Source organism: Dasypus novemcinctus, chromosome 4, assembly GCF_030445035.2.
Source record: "Dasypus novemcinctus isolate mDasNov1 chromosome 4, mDasNov1.1.hap2, whole genome shotgun sequence".
NCBI lineage: Eukaryota > Metazoa > Chordata > Mammalia > Cingulata > Dasypodidae > Dasypus > Dasypus novemcinctus.
This window is the reverse complement of record NC_080676.1, coordinates 89,909,114-89,928,518: the sequence shown is the minus strand read 5'-3', so window position 1 is coordinate 89,928,518 and position 19,405 is coordinate 89,909,114. Positions and strand designations below refer to the sequence as shown.

The 19,405-nt window shown below is 41.2% G+C and overlaps 1 protein-coding gene across 2 annotated transcripts in view; it reads left to right on the top strand.

The window, feature by feature from the left end:
* The window catches only part of PLCXD2 (phosphatidylinositol specific phospholipase C X domain containing 2), a 65,726-nt gene extending 51,122 nt beyond the window's left edge, over positions 1 to 14,604 (top strand). For both annotated transcript variants that reach the window (XM_004483397.4, XM_058295872.1), the window contains 2 exons: positions 377 to 618; positions 8,530 to 14,604. In XM_004483397.4, coding sequence (XP_004483454.1) covers positions 377 to 618; positions 8,530 to 8,689 — 402 coding nt within the window. In that variant the 3' untranslated portion in view covers positions 8,690 to 14,604. The remainder of the gene's footprint in view (positions 1 to 376; positions 619 to 8,529) is intronic.
* Positions 14,605 to 19,405: the final 4,801 nt, after the last annotated feature.

Genomic DNA, 19,405 nt, shown 5'->3' with positions numbered 1-19,405 from the left:
ATTTATTACAATTTTATTTTTTATATTGATTACTGCATTTCAAAGTACTTGCTTTTTCTTGACATCCTAATTTGTTGTATGCAATCATTTAAAAAAAAATTATTCCGAGAAGGTGTCCATGATTTTATCATGATCCCAAATGTGTTCATAACAACAACAACAACAACAAAAAGTAAGAATCTGATACTGGCCTGGAGCAAGTGGTCAGTAAATCTTTACTGGTTGATTATTTTTTAAACTATATAATGTTTCTTGTATCACTACATAGTTTTTTTGTTTATATTTGCTTTTCCTACCAGCAATTAGTCTAAACCCAAAGACTTACCATTCAGCTTTTTCATGAATTGCTCTCCTTTTTCTGTATTGAACATTTCAGGTTCTTATTTTCTACCACTGTCCCTTCTACAAGCAATACCCCTTCTTGTGGCCAGGAAAGAAGATTCCGGCGCCCTGGGCAAATACCACAAGCGTGCGCAAACTGATTCTCTTCTTGGAGACGACGCTCAGCGAGCGGGCACCGCTCGGCTGCTTCCATGTCTCCCAGGCCATTCTCACCCCCAGAGTGAAGACCATCGCCCGAGGCCTGGTTGGTGGCCTCAAGAACACTCTGGTCCACAGGTGAGAATGCGTTCCCAACCGCAAGTGAGGCTTTTAAAATTACATTTATCTCAGTTATCTTCTGAATAAACAGCAGCACAGCCATTATTATTTGAAGATCTTAAAAATAATAATAAATAAAACCAAAATGCCTTAGATTTGAAAAGCTTGGCATTTGTGACGGATTGCATTCATCATGCCCCAAGGATCTCAAAACACTTGATTAAAATGTATGTACACATTATGCCATATGTATTCTCTAAATCAGGGGTTCTTAACAAGGGGGTCATGAGCTTGAATTGAAATTCAAAACAACATTATTCTTGTGGGGACCTGTTGGTGCAGGTGTGATATTTATTAAATAATACATAGTATGGACTTAGTAAGGGGTCCATGGTTTTTACCTGACCGGCAAAGGGGTCCGTGGAACAAAAAACATTAAGAACCCCTGCTCTAGGGCAGCGGACTTGGCCCAGTGGTTAGGGCGTCCGTCTACCACATGGGAAGTCCGTGGTTCAAACCCTGGGCCTCCTTGACCCGTGTGCAGCTGGCCTATGCGCAGTGCTGATGCGTGCAGGGAGTGCCCTGCCATGCAGGGGTATCCCCCGTGTAGGGGAGCCCCACGAACAAGGAGTGTGCCCCGTAAGGAGAGCCACCCAGCGCGAAAGAAAGTGCAGCCTGCCCAGGAATGGTGCCTCACACACTGAGAGCTGACACAACAAGATGATGCAACAAAAATAAATACAGATTCCTGTGCCCCTGACAACAACAGAAGCAGACAAAGAAGAACACGCAGCACATAGACACAGAGAACAGACAACCAGCGAGGAGGGGCATGGGGAGAGAAATAAATAAATAAAATAAATCTTAAAAAAAAAAAAAAGAACCCCTGCTCTAAATGTTGATGCTAATGCCAAGCATTTTAAGCCCCATTCACTTCCGGCAAGGTAGCCACATCCTGTTCCTTCCCCTGCCCTAGCAACTTGCCCAGGCTTTCATTTATTTAAGAAGCATTAAATACGGAACACGTTGTCAGGTCCTAGGGATTCAGAGATGGCCCTTTAAGGACTGAGGGTGTCTTTCTCCCTTTCCTGGTGGCATTGATTTCTAAAAAGCAACTTTCAGTGCCACTCACCATGCCACAGTTTCAAATTCTAGGTGTACAGTTAGGGAGGAAAGGACACTCTTGCCCCTGGTCAGTTCATATTTGACCATGTTTTTAATCCTGGACACCAAAAAATGATAAGTGACATCAAGAAAAGGGATCGTATGTGTACGTGTGTGTGTGTTATATTAATAAATACATTCAATTATTAATAACAGAGCATCCCTTGCTATCCAGGCTCAGGAAGGCATAGGTTTGAGAAATGAGGGATATTAACAAGAATCAGTTTGATTCCTGAATTCCAGATGGCAAGCACCAAGAATTCAGATATTGAAAGGTTCACTCAAAAATGTGTCTCTATTTAGTTCTCAGTTTGGATAGCATCGGTTCAGCTAACAGGAGTTCAGCGAGCAGCAGTTTGGATAGCAAGAGGTACCTGTACTCTAGTTTGGTCAGGGCTCTTCTTTATGCCTGCCGTGGATAGGACCAGAAACTCCCTCTGTCTGGCTCTACTGTCCTGATTGAATTAGTTGTGCTGAGCTTGGAAAAGACAATTTCATAAACCAGAGATATGACTCTCTGAAAGATCCAGAATTACAAATGACAAACTTTGTTTTTGCAGTATATGCTCATGTACCCACACCATATTTTTCATGAGTTTTGGTAAATTTGTGGACTAACGTTATGATTTATTCATTCAGCAAACTTTGAGTGCCTAGAAAGAACTAAGTCCAAAGGTACAAGACGAGTACTATAGTCTCTGCCCTCACAGAACTCATGGTATAGCAGGAAAACAAATGTGGAAATTTCTATAAAGCAATGTAAAACTTACTATAATGGAAGTAATAATATGTGCAGAGAGCTCTACCAATAAGGAAGAGGGAGTATTTAAAAATAAGGATAAGTTATATCTGTACATAGTATTCTGAATATAAAGTGTCTCACAGATTATTTCGTTTGGTTCTTAAATCAAGCACCCTTCTGGGGGAGCACACTGTCTAGAGGACTTTATCATCCCTATTTTAAGATGGGGATCAGTGAGGGTAAGTGACCCAGATCCAGACAGCAAGTAGGAATCAGTAATGTTAATATATCTCAAACTCTGGACTCCTGATCGTTGGACCACTGTCCTTTCCAGCTTTCAACACTGACTCAGACATGGCATATTTCAGTGCCCTGTTCCTTTCCTACCTAAGATGCTGTAATTGTCTTATTGGTACTTCAATCCGTCCAGATCTTAGTGATTACAACTGTTAACCCAGAATATCGCAATGGTTTTCATTCTTGTAAATTCGTAGAACTTTAATCTGGCTGCAAAGGAACCACAAGATGCTTCCCTTTAGCGGTAATGATGGTGGCATGTACCCGAAACCAAGGTGTCCTCTCATGCCACGCCCTCGCCCTGATTGCAAGCAGATGTCACCAAGATTGGAGAAATTCCTAGGCCTGTAAATCAACTTTAGGAGAAAATGCAACTCTGCTCCACAGTTTGTTTCCAAAAGCCAGCACAAGGTGCAGCTGGCATTTCCTGCTGGCTATTGAACAAGTATAGGAAGCCAGAGTTCTGACAGGAGCCTTTCGCTGGATTCCAGCACCCCAGGACCAGTCCTAACTCTTAAGCCCCACCCTGGTGCTGTCTAGGTGGTCCTGGGCACTGACTCTCAGCTCAAACCAAATGGGGAAGGACAAGGTGTATTTTCTTACAGATGTGGAGAGGCCTTGTTTCATCACGCTAGACAGAAGCCACTAAAAATGTAGCCATTCTGACAATTGCTGTGGTGGTTTTCCTCAGACTTAGAAACTAAAGCCCATGTTCTCCCACTGAAATCAAGTGACAGTGAGTTTTGCCTAGAGCCTAAGGACAGAGCATCTATGTACTGGAACTTTAAAACTTGGGATTGAAACCTAACTCAGTCCCTAATCAACAGGATGAGCTTGGACAAGTCTTGTGACATCCCTGAGATACCGCTTTCTGACCAGTTAAATAGGATTGATAATTTCACACAAGACTGTGAAGTCTTAAATCAAGTAACATGAAAACTGGTATGATGTCTGGGCATAAAATAGGCACACCCTCTCTATTAGTGAAGAAAAAAAAGAAAGAAAACCAGGAACACAGTGGACCAGGTTTGTTCTCAGGTAGGGAGGCAAGTTCATGGGGAAGCTACTAACATAACAGCTCTGCAGTGTGTGGGCTGTGGTGCCTTGGGGACCTGTCAGTGATATCTAACTCTTAGCCTTTTGCACAGATCTTTCCTTTAGATAAATGCAGGGAGTTAAGAATCAGCTGGCTCGTCTTCACAGTGGGTTTACATTTGATCCTGGCTTGGGGGAAGGTTGACACATGCAAGCCGACACAGAGGTCTTTGTCCCTGGAGACCACAGATACATATCTTTCCCACATTTTCTTTGCTCAGTCTCTAGGGATCCTCAAATTTGGGCCCTGTGTACAGTTGCCTGAAGTTGCCTCCAGGCCTTCAACTCTCATATTCCCATGATGACCAGGTGATGGCGCCTGCACGTCATGTAAACACTGACCAGTGATCTTTCAAGCTTGAAGAATTGTGAGGCTCAGTACTACTGTGTCCTTTCTGCAGGCCCTGTCTTTATGATGGTCCTTATTTCCAAGGAAACACTCTATTTGCAACCCTTCTCAAGTCACAGATGTTTTTTGCCTAAGTGACAGATATCCGCAAATATACTCTACCATTGATGATTTCTTCTCTTGCACTAAATATTTACATAGCAATTTACTGTTTTCAAGACACTATTCTAAAACTTTACATATGTTGCCAGATTTTCTCTAGGTTCTTGGCTGTGTTACATAAATGAATTTAAGTACTTGCCAGTTTAGTTAAGCCAGTAGTTTATTAAGAAAATGAGAGAAGAGAAATGGGAGAAAATAACAGATTATGGGTCCCAGATATACTTGCAGGTTGGTCCAGGCAAACAGGAAAAGGGCTAAAAAAGGGTAAAAAGGGCTGATTTACAGATTACAAGTTCCCATTACAGATTACAAGTCCCCAGGTCTATTTGTCCAGGCTGGGAGAAAAAGGGCATAAAAGGGGGAAAAGAAAAAGGGCTGATTTAACTTCTGCACTTGCTTTTTTTTATTTTTTATTTTATTTTTATTTTTTTATTAAATTGTCTTTTTTTTTTTTTAAATACATGGATCACAAAAAATATTATGTTAAAAAATACAAGCAGTTCCTGCATACCCTCCCCTGCCCCCCCCACACACACACACTCCCACATCAACCTCTTTCATCATTGTGGCACATTCATTGCATTTGGTGAATACATTTTGAGCACTGCTGCAGCACATGGATTATAGTTTACGTTGTAGTTTACACTCTCCCCCAGTCCATTCAGTAGGTTATGGCAGGATATATAATGTCCAGCATCTGTCCCTGCAATATCATTTAGGACAACTTCAAGCCCCGAAAATGGCCCCACATCTCATCTCTTCTTCCCTCTCCCTGCCCTCAGCAACTACCGTGGCCACTTTCCCCAGATGAGTGCTACAGCTTGCTTTTTTAACCACTAATCACCCCTCCCCTTGTTAATGTTTGGGGGAGGAGTCCCCGCTGTTTACAGTTTCGATTATTACCCCCACCACCATCAATTCCCCCAGGCGACCCAATGGCAAGGACCCTTGGGAATATCTGGGGCTTTTCCTTGATCCCAGATGAAATCCTGTTCCAAATGGGGACTTCTCGGGAGGTTCTTCCTGCTGCCATCTTGTGAGGGTCCTTCCCTCAGGGAGGGTTCCCACGGCCACAGGTTTCATAGTCATGGTTTTCTGCCGGGTCCCAGATTCATCTTTTCATTCCCTAAACTAGCCTGCCTCACATATATTACTTAATTTAATCCCAAAAAATCTGTACAAGGTAAGTATTATTACTATTCCCAGTTTACAGGGGAAGGAACTGAGGCACAGAGAAATTCAATAACTTACAGTCAAACTGAGATATTTAAGTCTTCAGGAGCCCCAGTTAAAAATGGAAATACTCCTGGGAGGATGGTCTGTTAAGTCATAATCAGATATTAATACTGAAATGTGCATTGTTTTCTGAGATGTGTTTTAGCCCATGGCTAATTGTAGAGCCCACTGAATGAGAAAAAATAAACCCAGGGCCAATCACAGTTGTCCTGGCGAGAGGGAAAAAAACAGAAGTACAAAATGCTACCCAGGCCCTGATAGGGATGTTTCAGAGAAGACTGAGGAGGCAGAATGTGTGCTAAGAGAAGTGGGGCAGGTTTTGAACAGGAGGAGGATGAGAGAAACCAGGGAGAGTTTTATCAAAAGAAGATAAAGGGGCCAATTAAGATAAACTTTATTTATTTCCAGTTTTTGCCTAGAGCAAATCCCTTAGCCAAAATGTAATGTGTCTTCCTGAAAGCATTCTCAACCCATTGAATATTTGGTAAGCTATTTTTGCCAAGATTGAAAACAATGAGTACCCTTATTACTCTCTCTTCTATGGCTCCTTTGGTATTTTAAACTTGCTGCTAGTAAAGAAATGATCTCATGGAATTGTTATTATTTGTTTATGTCACTAACCTGTCAACTGCTTGGGGTAAAATATTCTGTCCCATAGGAAGCCCACAATTTGTAAAATGAGACTGAGACAACTGAGTAAGCAGCGGTCTAGTAAGAAACTACACATAATGCTGGAATCCATATGGTAAAATGTGAACCTTGACTCCTACTAATGTGAGATGGATCTTAGAGATATACATGAAAACTAAAATCATAAAACGTTTAGAAGAAAGCCTAGGAGAATATCGTTGTCACTTGGGAGTAGGCAAAAGTTACTTAGACAGGTAACATAAAATTTTATGGTTTCATAAACTAAAAAAATGATTAAACTCTGTCAAATTTAAAGATTTTGGCTCATCAGAATATACCATTAAGAAAATGAATAGGCAAGCTATAGGCTGAGAAATAATATTCACAAAACATATCTGACAAAAGACTATATCCAGGATATATACTCTTACAACTCAATAATAAAAAAAGACAAATCAAGAAAACATGGGAAAAAGAATTGAACAGATATCCCCCCCCCAAAAAAAGAGATACACACACAATGAATAATATATAATTTTTTAAAAAAAGACTGTACAAATGGCCAATTAGTCCATGATAAAGTGTTTGATATCATTAGTCATCAGAAAATGCAAATCGAAGTACTATAAGCTATCTCTATACCCTACTAAAATGGCTAAATATTAAAGGACTGATAGTACCAATTTTGGAATGGATGTGAAGCAACCAGAATTCTCATACTTTGTTGGTGGGAATGTAAAATAGTACAATCACTTTGGGAAAATGTCCGGTAGTTTTTTATAAAACTAAATATAAATCTACCCTAGATCCAGCAATTTCATTCCTTGGTATTTACCCAAGAGAAATGAAAACAAATTCTGCAAAATGACTTGTACAACAATGTCTGTCAGCATTTTATTCATAGTATTGAAAAACTGGAAGCAGCACAGGTATCTATCAATAGGAAAATGGATAAATAAGCTGCAGTATATTCACACAGCTGGAATATTACTCAGTAATTTTTTTAAAAAACTGAGACCCAATGCATGGTTTATACGAAGTTCTAGTAAAGGCACATCTAATCTATGGTGAAACAAAATCCTCCTCTGGGAGGAGGGGGGCAGCAATTGACTGGGAAGGGATGTACAGGAACTTTCTGGGGTGCTGGTGATGCTCTGTAACTTCTTAGAGGTTTGGGTTACATAGAGGTATACTTTTGTCAAAACTAAGCAAATGTACCCTTTTTTTTAAGATTTTTATTTATTTATTTCTCTCCCCTTCCCCCCCGCCCCCGGGTTGTCTGTTCTGTGTCTATTTGCTGCGTCTTCTTTGTCCGTTTCTGTTGTCAGCAGCACGGGAATCTGTGTTTCTCTTTTGTTGCATCATCTTGTTGTGTCAGCTCTCCGTGTGTGTGGCACCATTCCTGGGCAGGTTGCACTTTCTTTCACACTGGGCGGCTCTCCTTACGATGCGCACTCCTTGCGCATGGGACTCCCCGACGTGGGGGACACCCCTGCGTGGCAGGGCACTCCTTGCATGCATCAGCACCGCGCATGGGCCAGCTCCACACGGGTCAAGGAGGCCCGGGGTTTGAACAGCGGACCTCCCATGTGGTAGACAGACGCCCTAACCACCGGACCAAGTCCGCCGCCCAAATGTACCCTTAAGACCTACCCATTTTATTGTTTGTAAACTTTATGTCAAAAGAAAAATAAACTGACAACAAATATTGATCCCTAGTTAATGATATGCATACTGAAGTATTTAGGGTACCGATGTTTGCAATTGAAATTTGTCAAAAATAATAAGATGGATTGATGGAAGGATAGCGTGACGAACTGACGAATAGGTATGTGGTAGCAACTACAGTAAAATGTTAACAGTAGAGTCTGAGTGGTGGGTATCCAAGTGTTTACTGTAAAATTACTTCAGCTTTGCTGTATGTTTGAAAATTTTCGTAGTGAAAACAATTTTAAAAACCACCAACAATTAGACTCTTGATCTTAATTTTTAAGATGCTGTTGACATGGTATCTCTCTTTGGGGCTTGATAATCTCTTTTTACAGAGAAGAATCCCTGGAAAGTCCAATTCTCTGACAGAACAGAGATCAATTTGTCCCTGAAGGACATATAAAGCTTAAGTTGACAAACTTCCAGGGGCATGTGCTTTTTTTGACATACTTTTGTTATATGAATGGAAATATTTTGATTCTGTTTCTGTTTCTGGAAGAGTCCTTGTAAACTCCCTGTTTTCTCTTCCCCCAACACTGTGTAGGAATCTTCCTGCCATCCTAGACTGGGTGAAAGCTCAGAAACCTGGAGCCATGGGTGTCAACATCATCACATCTGACTTTGTGGACCTGGTGGACTTTGCCACGACCGTCATTGAGTTGAATGACCTCCTACAGGAGGATAGAGCTTTGACTAAATGCTGATTTAATTTTTATTTAACTTACTGTTGGATTTATTGATCCAGGGTAGAGTTCTGAAGTGTTCCCAGTTAGGATGGCCCCTGGGCAGTGATTGTGAAGTAATTAAGAGGAGGAGGTCATTTTTTCCTTCTTCAGATGATCACTTGGGTAAATTACAGGGCTTTTAATTGCATTTTTCCCAAATGAGACTTTCAAAAAATTTAAGTCCAAGGGAAGAAAGCAAGTTTCATGTGATCCAGGTCATGATCTCCCCGATGGCTTATGGTAGTCAATGGAATATGGAAATAGGGTCTCCAAGTTCCATTAGGGTATTGAAGGTTTGCTAATTAGCCCATTCCCTCTTAACTTCTAAAGATGTTGCCAGTAGAAAGAATGGCTCATGGCAGATGCGGACCACCCTGTGAGGTGGCTCCCTCATCAACCTGGGGTCCTGAGGAAAGAAGGGGCTATGCACTAGTCCTCTCAGGGAACGTTGAATGTCACCACTTTTTACCTGAGAGAATAAGACGTATTTATCACCAAGGTGTTCCATCCACAAGCTGTTCTTGCAGCTTGTCCTGGTCACCTGATTTCTTCAGATTAATAGTGCATACTGCCCTCAGTACCAAAAATGCATCTCCCAGTTTTGGAACAGTGCTTCCTTTCCATTTCTTCTGGTCTGTCATTAAAAGTGAAAGGAATAATAATGGGAGATCTTTTCAGTTGTGGGGCCCAACAAAAGATAACCATGCATGTTTGTTGCATGCCAGATTTCTTTGATTTAATTCTGTAGCTTTTCCCAAAATGGCTGCCAGGTAGGTACCTGCATCATTTTGGCAAGTTCCTCTTTGGAATGGGATCTTCAAGCCAGATTTCGGTACTGCATTTTGTTGCCTGTGCAGTGGGATGCGACGCTAAGTGGAAAGCACTTTGTCCATGATACCATGGAGGCAGAAGCAGGATGCGTGGTAAAGTGCAATGACATTAAAGGAGGAAGCTCCAAGTGGGTCTGGAGCTGTTCTGTAACTCCTGGAAACAAGACTACCTCGGGAACATTTAGGGTGGCTTGTGTGTCATCAAGTGAGAAACACCCAGTGTTGGAATATTTCCAGTTCATGTCTCGATCTACTTTCGGCAGGTAGTTTTGAGCCTTCTAATCACCGCTGCATGAGGACTTTGAAACTCAAGAGGGGAATTTTAAAAATTATTATTGATAAGAGGTGCTTAGCCATATAGAGCCCTCTTGTGTCTTGATTTATTTATCCATTCATTTATTTATTTATTTATTTATTTATTTATAGATGAAGTGTCTACAGTGCTTCTTGCCTCAGGAGCTCTCACAAAGGAGCTTCCTGAACTTTTCTCCTTCAGGACAGACGCTGCTGTGGTCCTCCTCCCATCCACAGGACCTCGCATCTCAGGGCTGGTGTGACCTCTGACTCTGCTGTAGATATCCTGGCTCTGTGCTCCGCCACCCCCAACCTTTCCAGGGACAGTGGATATGTGTGGATGTGGTCCAGATCTGAAAAACCACCGCCAAGCCACGCACTGGGACAGCAGATGAAATAGTGCATGAAAAACTCTCAGCTCTTGAGGTAGACTTTCCAGAAGAGAGTCTAAAATGGAAGAAGCTAGAAAGAAAACTGGCAAGTGAGAGTGTGTGTGCTTCAGTGCTTCTCAGCATTGTCTGAGAATCTTTGAGAAAGGATCACCCTCTGACTACTTAAGGAGGAGATAAGAAAATGGGATCCGAGGTGAATGTGTGCATCTATAAGTGATTGTTTAGACCCTTCCCACAGCAGCTTCCTGTTTCTATCGTTTGATGCTCATAGCTGGATTTTGCATGTTGCCTGCTCTGGGGGTACCCTAGCGTGAGCCTATAAGCACATGCACACCCCCAGCTCTTGGTCTCCCACGCTCTACTTTCTGTAAAGTAATTTAAACTCTGACCTTTAGTTTCCACTACTTGAGGGAGGGAGTCAAACACAAATGCCTCTGTGTAAAATCTCATTGAACTTCCTCTATTCTTGCATTTGAATCCCTCCCTGAAGGGGTTCCTAAGCTTTGTCAAATCCTGAAGGGCCTTCTCTGGACAGGAGTGTCCTTACTCTCTTCATTTTCCTTCAATTCTGATATTAAACCCCAGTGAGAAGCACTAAAATCCCTGGCCTTCCCTCAGGGTTTTATTCTTTGTTAATTGCTTTATGTTGTTTTAGTTTTGATTCTGGATCAATTGCTAGGGACTGGATAATTTCCCCCTCTTTTAACCCTTTTTTACTTGGCAAAGAGATAAGGAGGCAAGAGGAGAATTATTCTGCTCTGTTTTATTTGAGCCTCAGCTTTGTCCAGGTGCTTGGTGCTATGAGGCCAGGTGTGTTGACAGGTATCTGCACAGGATGCCCAGGACACCCAAGGGCTGCTGACTGTTCATTGACACGTTTACTTGATTTTCTTCTTTAGTTGTTAAGTATATAATTGCACTCACTTGGACTGTAGCACTTAACGTGCACCACAGTGTTTGCATGATAAGAGAAAAGTCATCAAGCATGGCACAAAAGCACAGAAAACCGAATACCAAGGCGGCGTGCATGGAGTTCTGCTCTCTGGGGTGAGTGCAGGCAACCGCTCCTTCATGCTACCTTGCCCGCCTCGCTTACTTCTGGAAAATCTGCACAGGAGTTCTGGGAGGTAGGAGAGGTATTATGTACAATTCCCTCATATACACTCTTGAATTGGCAGAATCTCTGGCCAAAGAAAAAGTTGCCTAACACTTTGTAAAGGATATATGTATTCTGCACCCTGGACTTTGAGGCCAAGCAGGAGACCTCAAGTCAGGTAGACCAGACAGAAGGAAAATAGACTTTAGGTTCATGATCCATTTGTAACTGCTGACAACAAAATATGCTGGCTGACCCAACCACATCAGTTACTCTCACAAGCTCTGCTAGCCTTTCAGATCAAAACAAGGCTATCACACTTGCTCAGAATTAACTTTCAGAACAACTAAAAATCTGCTTGATTGATCTAAACAGAACTTCATTGTCACAGGATTTGGGGCCATATTTGTTTGGAAATGTGGGCTACTTGGACCATTTCCCACCAGGCCACATTTCCATGACTTTTGACAAAGGTGACTAACAGGTTTGAGTTAGATTAGAGTTTAAAGGCTTGAATACAGGTAGCACTGCATTTTTGATAGGTACAGAAATATGCTTAGGATTGGAGAGAGAGGTCAAGATAAAATTGTTGGAAAGGAATGTGTCATTGAGAATTAAAAGTAAATTAATGGCAGATCTAATGGGGATATGCCAAAAATCTTCTTTGTATATTTGTTGGATTAGACTCTTAGGAATTGGTTTAGCCATTTTCCTTAGCTCTGAACCCAGGCCCCTGAATTCTTGAGAATGCTTAAGCCACAGTCCAAACCTAGGATTATTTAAATTCAAAGAAAGCCCAAAATATGAGCCCAGAAAATGACAGATCGTAAGAGCCCTGGTTCTTTTCTTCATGACCTTCTCATATTCACACACACACAAATATATTTTTGTCTCTGTTCCAGAAGATAACGCAGTTCTGTGGTCTGTCAGGGTTTTCTGAATCTTACTATTAGAAAGTACTGCCCAAAGAAACATTGTTACAACCCCACTAGAAGGTTTAGCACAAAGCCAAATGTGGAGAATGGAAAATTAAGACTGCAGTTAAACTTCTTTTTCTTGGGAAGCAAAAGGGCTATACAAAATCAGGCCATTTAACAGATTTAGTTCATGCTATACTTGAAGTTTTGGTCGTTTTCTCTTGGCTGACTGCAGATTTGTAGTATTAGGCTCTGGGAAACAGAAGAGGCTACTGAATGTAACATGGCTTGAAACTCCTCCTTTAGCTGTGCCAGGGATCCTGTGCTAAATCTGCCTTGGTTCCTTCATTTAATAAGGATGCTGTTGGCTACTTTAGAGCTGAGTGTTTTGCAAACTTCAGCTAACTAGCTCCCTAAATAAAAGATCCCTGGTGTTAGTGTACAGCTGTGGTCATTCTTCCTCAGTGGAATGTGTGAAGAATGCTACTTAGGTTTATTTCCCAAAAATGTGTTCTAGGATGAGGGTGCTTGTCTGGAAGTGGTACATTTAGTGATCTGTATAATGAAATGAGTAGGGCTGAAAGAAATCTACCAGTGTCTATGTGGGTTCCAGAGAGGTGGGCTCTCCCAAATACATGCTAAATATATCCAAATACACACCTTATGATGCCAAGAGGAAACCAATTGAAATTAATAACATCAGACGTCTGAAATGACAGTAAGTTTGCTTTCTATGGATTCAACACAGTTGTCCCTATAAATTCTGCCAACTTTCCAGTACGCCTTGGCCTTCTGCCTCGGTCGGCTCCCTGGTATCTGCCACCATAGCTTTGTCACTTACAAGCATTGCTTTGAGACACACAGGAGTGAATTGATGGGGTGATAAGATTTAGCCAGAAATTTTACCCTAAATTCCAAACAATACTGAACACTGAACAGCTATTCACTGCCCCCGAGAAATCTTCTATCTCTTTATCCTCTGGATTCCCCAGTTTCCTACTAGAAACAATGACACTGCCAACTGGCACTGTAATAGCTCTGAAATAGCCCTAACCAGAACTATACTACAAAATGCTCCTGCGTTTGTTAAAATCGCATAGTCTTAAACACTGTTAAAGTGTTCTAAGATAACTCTTCCTCTCTTGTGGATATTGTGTCCTAGTATTTTCTGCAACAAAATTCGTTCTTAGGATATTCAAACTCTAATCTAAGACAAATAGCTAAGATACAATATTTTTCTTCTCTCCTCTGGGAATAGAATCCCACAGTCTGTTGACCATCAATACTCTAAAGGCATTTCCCATCTTATTCCTTCTCATCTCCTTAGAAAGCCACTTTTTCCTCTTGTCTCCTGGCCATGCTGTCATCTGCTGATGGCTCTTAATCACAGGGTGCTGGGAAAAACTTACAATAGAAGGCACCTCATTCAGCGATGTCCAAGCACACTGCTACTCCGGTGGCTATTGGTGTTTATTCTGTGCCTCCCTCTCCCTAGCTGCCCCATCACTAGAATACACCTGAGTGGAGCCCAGAACTTGGAGCCAGGACTTCATTCAAATAGCAGGGGCTTGCTCACAAGCTTTGAGCCCAATATGAAGCACAGCACTTTGGAAAGTCAATTAGGCCTTTGATAGCTTTGTACATTTGCAGTTTACATGATTACAGTATTAGAAACACTTCAGTCATGAATTAAGGTATCAATACGATAAATCATAGAACAGGTCCTAGAAACAGTGGTACCTTGCTGCTATTACACTTACTAATTTACACCCCAACATTGAAGAGCATTAAATATAAATTATGTATGCATTATGCATTATTTGTGTTGTGTATATGCCAATTGTAATGTCACTTAACCTCACTGATCAGCAATTAGAAAATACGGAAAATTGTCATAGTGAAAATAAGTCTTGGTCAGTTCTGAGGATATATGAATCTGGCAGATTCTCTATTAAACATTATATTTTTTCCTTGATTGCTTGTTTTATACTACAGTGCATGCTGTTTGCTAAATTAATGAAATAATATCAATATTAAATGATACCAATTAAGGTTAGAATTAAAATTTTGCAATTATGATGATTGATATTCTGAAATGTGTCTTGTGACTTAACTTTTCCATGTACATTTCACTTGGCTCTGTTTCCCTAGAAAATAATTGTTCAGCTATAGCTATCCTTTCTAAGAACATTAATTAACTGCTTAATTCAAACTAGAACATTGTAAAGCCAGAATACCTCATTTTAACTGTGAAAAAAAATGTTAAGAAATGTGATGACATGATGTGTTTTGTTGTTGCATTTGATTTAAACTACCTAAAATAGGTTTAAACCTGATAATAAATATAAAACTTTGACAGACACTATTCCTTTGTTTGGACACACATTTTACTATTTTTTTTTTTAAGATTTATTTTATTTATTTCTCTCCCTTCCCCTCCTCCCCCTTGCCTCCTGCCCCAGTTGTCTGTTCTCTGTGTCCATTTGCTGCATGTTCCTCCCTGTCCGCTTCTGTTGTCAGTGGCACAGGAATCTGTCTCTTTTTGTTGCGTCATCTTGCTGTGTCAGCTCTCCATGTCTGCGGCACCATTCTTGAGCAGGCTGCACTTTCTTTCACACCGGGCAGCTCTCCTTACGGGGCGCAATCATTGCGCGTGGGGCTCCCCTATGCAGGGGGTACCCCTGTGTGGCACGGCATTCTTTGAGGGCATGAGCACTGTACATGGACCAGCTCCACACGGGTCAAGGAGGCCCGGGGTTTGAACCACAGGCCTCCCATGTGGTAGACGAACACCCTAACCACTGGGCCAAATCTGCTTCCCACATTTTACTATTGATCTACTCCCTGTTTTTTTGTTTTAAAATGTTATATACTCAGTGTCAATAAAATACTTCATTATATTATATTGGATAAAGACCCTCACAGCCATATTTAGCACACATTGGGGTTAGCTAAACACACCTTTATTCACCATGTACAAAATGTGTAGACATCCTTGTCACAATTATGCCTTTCCCAGCTTCATTCTTAGCACTTGAGTTATTTCAGCTAGGCTTAGGCTGGGCCCTACCAACATCCATCTTCTCACCTACTCACCATCTCCAGCCCAAGTTACTTAGAGTCATCACTAAATGCCCAGAAGTACGGTGATGCAGAAGTTATACATTTGCATATAGAAAGAATAAAAAAGGGCATGCCTGTAGTTTCTGTTGACAATTAAGATTCTAATAGTTTCCTCATTCCTAATTGTTATTAGTAGAAAACCACCTAATTTCAGTGAGTTAACATTTTTTCTGCCCTACAAAGTAATGGATTGGGTGAAAGTCCTTTATATCAATTTAGCAGACACATAAGAGACCAAATTAATTCTAACCTATCATTCATTTCATACAACTGAATGTTGATACAGGTAGCTAGGAGTATTGACGTGTCTGTCCCAGTTACCACAGCAACCTAAGAAATAGTCAAAATCAGACCTTTCTGCCTACATTTTTAATTATTGTTTAGTAAATTTACCATAGTGTCTTCCAGTTAAGTTTAAGAAGCATCACTTCCAGTCATTCCCATTTCATTTTTGCTAGTAATTGAGATGATAGAGATAGGGCTGAGTACAAATATAAGTAAAACAGGTATTATAACCTGCCTGGTGTCATTGCAAAGGCACTATGGTCAGCCTCAATTTCTGAACATATTTTTGGGTCAAAATATTGCCTTTATGACAATGGAGTTGTTCCATTATGTAGGAACTCTTTAATATCTACTCACAGATCAATTTATCTTATTACAAGCAGGTTATAAACATGTTGTTTAGCACAGAAGTTAAAAACCGTCATTTAAGAGATGTGTAGATCTGATTTTCTATCACAACTCCATCATGCCCTGGCTGTGTGACCTGAGAGTCTCTAATACCTACTGTGAAGTGTTACTGTGAAGTCCAAATTAAAAATCATTTTAGCACAGAGCCTGGTAATATAGTAAATACTCGAGAGTAGCTACTAGTCTTGCCTGATTGGATCCCAGAACTTGAGCCAGTACTTAGTTCAAAGGGTCAGGCACTAGGTACTTCTCCTCCACCCCTCCATACATCACCCAGTATGATCCTGTCAACATGATTGACTGTGAACCTTTGTGTTGATTGGAGAGTAATTCAGCAGAAGCCAAGTAATGGGGAGACAGCAGATAAATGTGGACAGTGAAAGAGAACGTGGAGAATCTTCGTGGCTGGTTCACAGGGACTCTGCAGTGAAAGGTCCAAAGCAGCTGGATGGCCCTGAGCATTTAGGTTGGGTGACTCTGTGTCTCTCTCTGCTTCTCATTCTCTCTCTCACAGTGGGTAAGAGGGGGCTGTTTGTTAGGGTCAGAGAAGAACAGGGTGTGAGGAAGACACCGGAAGCAAATTCCAAGGATTTGGCTATTGATGATTCTCATATTTAGAAGCATCATAATCAGGAGGTGTTCATGTCAAAAGATATATTTGGACCTGATCTCTGGAGTTTCTGATTTTTTTGTATCTTAAAGTATATCTCAGGAGAAGGGACTGTAAATATCTTGCTGTATAGCCAGCTTGAAGAATCACTGAACCAAATATGCATTGCTCAAAGAGTGGATTCATGCTATGAGTGTTATGCAAAACGCTATGGTGGAAGATGGCCATATCCTTACTAGCATTAAAAACATTAAACGCTTAATCAGTTGTGATTAGTCAAGAGGAACTTCTCAGCTTAGTGATGAAACCTCTCTAACCTGTTTTTTTTTACAAAAAAATACTAGTAATAAAAATAAAAAACAAGAAGACACTAGTCCCTAGCTAATATTTAATATTGTTTGGTTTGTATTGTCTTTATTTTGTGCTTACCTTGTCTCCGAAGTAAGTGTCTTGAATTTTCAACAGCAATGAAAGATTTCCTTTCTTCAACATATATTTAACTTTTTTAAAGTGCCCAGTATAAAGAAGCTATGGGAACGACTTAAGTTTATGATTTTATGATCTTTCCAAGTTGGAAGAGAATGCAGTTGATGCCACTGCACACTTTTGCCCAGAACTGGGCTTGGCTGAGCTCTTTTTGAGAAAGTGTCCTAACAGAGTACATCCTTAACTAACTAAATAGACTGCTATTTCATAGAGAAAAATCACTTCTGCTTTTATAAGGGAAATTTCCTCATGTTTCCTGCAGTAATGCCTGCTCAGATAGTCATCTCTCCAGCTTGTCTCAGGGAGTGTTAGGATGCCTGAGTGTCCTAGATTTTTATTGTATTTTTCCCAAAAGAATTCTTCTTGCTCAGCAGTATGTTCCTTTGTTTGCACCCTTTATAAATCTGCTTACTCTGACTAAAAGAGTGTTGTTTAAGACTTGAAACTTCTCATTCTCAGTGATGGTGGATGAGGTTGCAAGGGAGGGACAGAGGCCAAAGCCCGTGTGCCTCCAACCTCACCCAGGATGGCCTGGACAAGTGCCAGTAAAACAAAAGTGCTCGTCAGACCAGGGTGTTTTCACAGCTGGGCAGTGTTTGGGGATAGCACAGGACAGGGCAGGGGCGGGATGGGGAAGTGGGGAGAGGGAGGGTGCACAGAAACATCAGCCTCAGTCCAGTAGCATCCTGCAACTGGCTGAGAGAGGCCCTAAGCAAGCAGATGGTTTTCATCTAAACAGCCCAGTGTCTAAAGAATAGGATTTACCCTGTGGAGAAAGGCCCAAAGAGACAGCACTCTTGTTGTAAAAAGAGCCACTGAAAGCTGTTCTTTGTTTAACCTGAGAACTTAGTTGCTTTTTGGCCTCAGGACTTTCCTGCCTTGATCCTTACTGGGCAATTGCTGAATCCAGACCCAGGGGGTCTCCTCTCTAGGGCCCCTGGGAAGTGTAAGAGGATCCAGAAGAAGACTATGGACTGCTGTTTGCCAAAGAAGCTTCCCCCACCAGCAGCCTTGTGATCAGAGAGCTAATCTGCCATCCAATGGAAGGGCCAGCAGACTTCTTTGGGGGGCTGAAATGCCCGGAATTGACACACAAAATCTTAGATGTATGTGCACTTTTTTTTTTCTGGTAGAGGATCTACAGCTTTCCTCAGTTTCTCAAAAGAGTCTATGATCCTAAAAAGTTATAACCACTGTCTTTTGAGCATCTGTGAGTTATCATTTAAATCCAAGGAAGGCTAATTGAGGACAGCAGGAAAAGGCCTCGGTACTTCCTACTTAAAAAAAAAAATCTAAATTCTCATAGGGATTTGTTCACTGTACATAATCCCTTTTAAGAGGGAAAGTCAGATAAAACAGGATAAAAAGGAACGGACTAAGGCAAATTCAAAGGTCCTAAGAGTTAATTAGGTGGTATCAAGAGAGGAGGGTGGTGAAAAGAACCGGGTTAGCTGGGATAAATAGGGACAGCTGGGGAACAAGGCACAGATCTGGGTACCATGTTTCACATGGAAATGGATAAGTTGATTCCTTCCAAGAGAAGGGTCATTTGGGGAGTGAAAGGTCCAGAAGTAGTGTCACATGAGAAACTGGAAATGATGAGTTTTCCCTCAGAAATATTGGGAGAAAAGGGGTTGAGATTCCTTCAAATATTTTCAGATTGTTAATGGCTGAGCTTTAAACTCTTGAGGCTTTAGATGTGGAAGGAACCAAAGAACATTTGAATCAGTCCCTAATGTTACAGAAGAGAAAACCAAGAGCCAGAGAGAACCAACTCGCCTAAGGCAGATCTGGAACTAGAAGCCAAGTTCCTAACTCCCAGAGCTCTCTCCCAACATTTCCACCTAGCTTCCTGAGTGCTTTATGTTTGGGGCCTAACTGCCATTCCAAGAAGGTAGAGTTTGGCTTATCTACAAAGAGTATTCCTGTGTGGAAAGGGCTGCTGCGTGAGATATTAAGCTTACCGTCATGAAGAATATTTTTGAGAGTATGTGTTAGTTTCCCATTGCTGCTAATTACCACAAATTTAGTGGCTTAAAAAACCACAACTTGGGAAGTGGATGTGGCTCAAGTGATAGGGCTTCCATCCACCATACGGGAGAACCTAGGTTCAATCCCTGGGGCCTCCTAGTGAAAAAAAGAGAAGAGAAAGCATGCTTGTGCGGTGAGCCAGTGCCCTCCTGTAGCAGTTTGATATTATCAATGAATTCCAAAAAGAAATATTGAATTATGTTGTAAACTGATATTTTTCTCT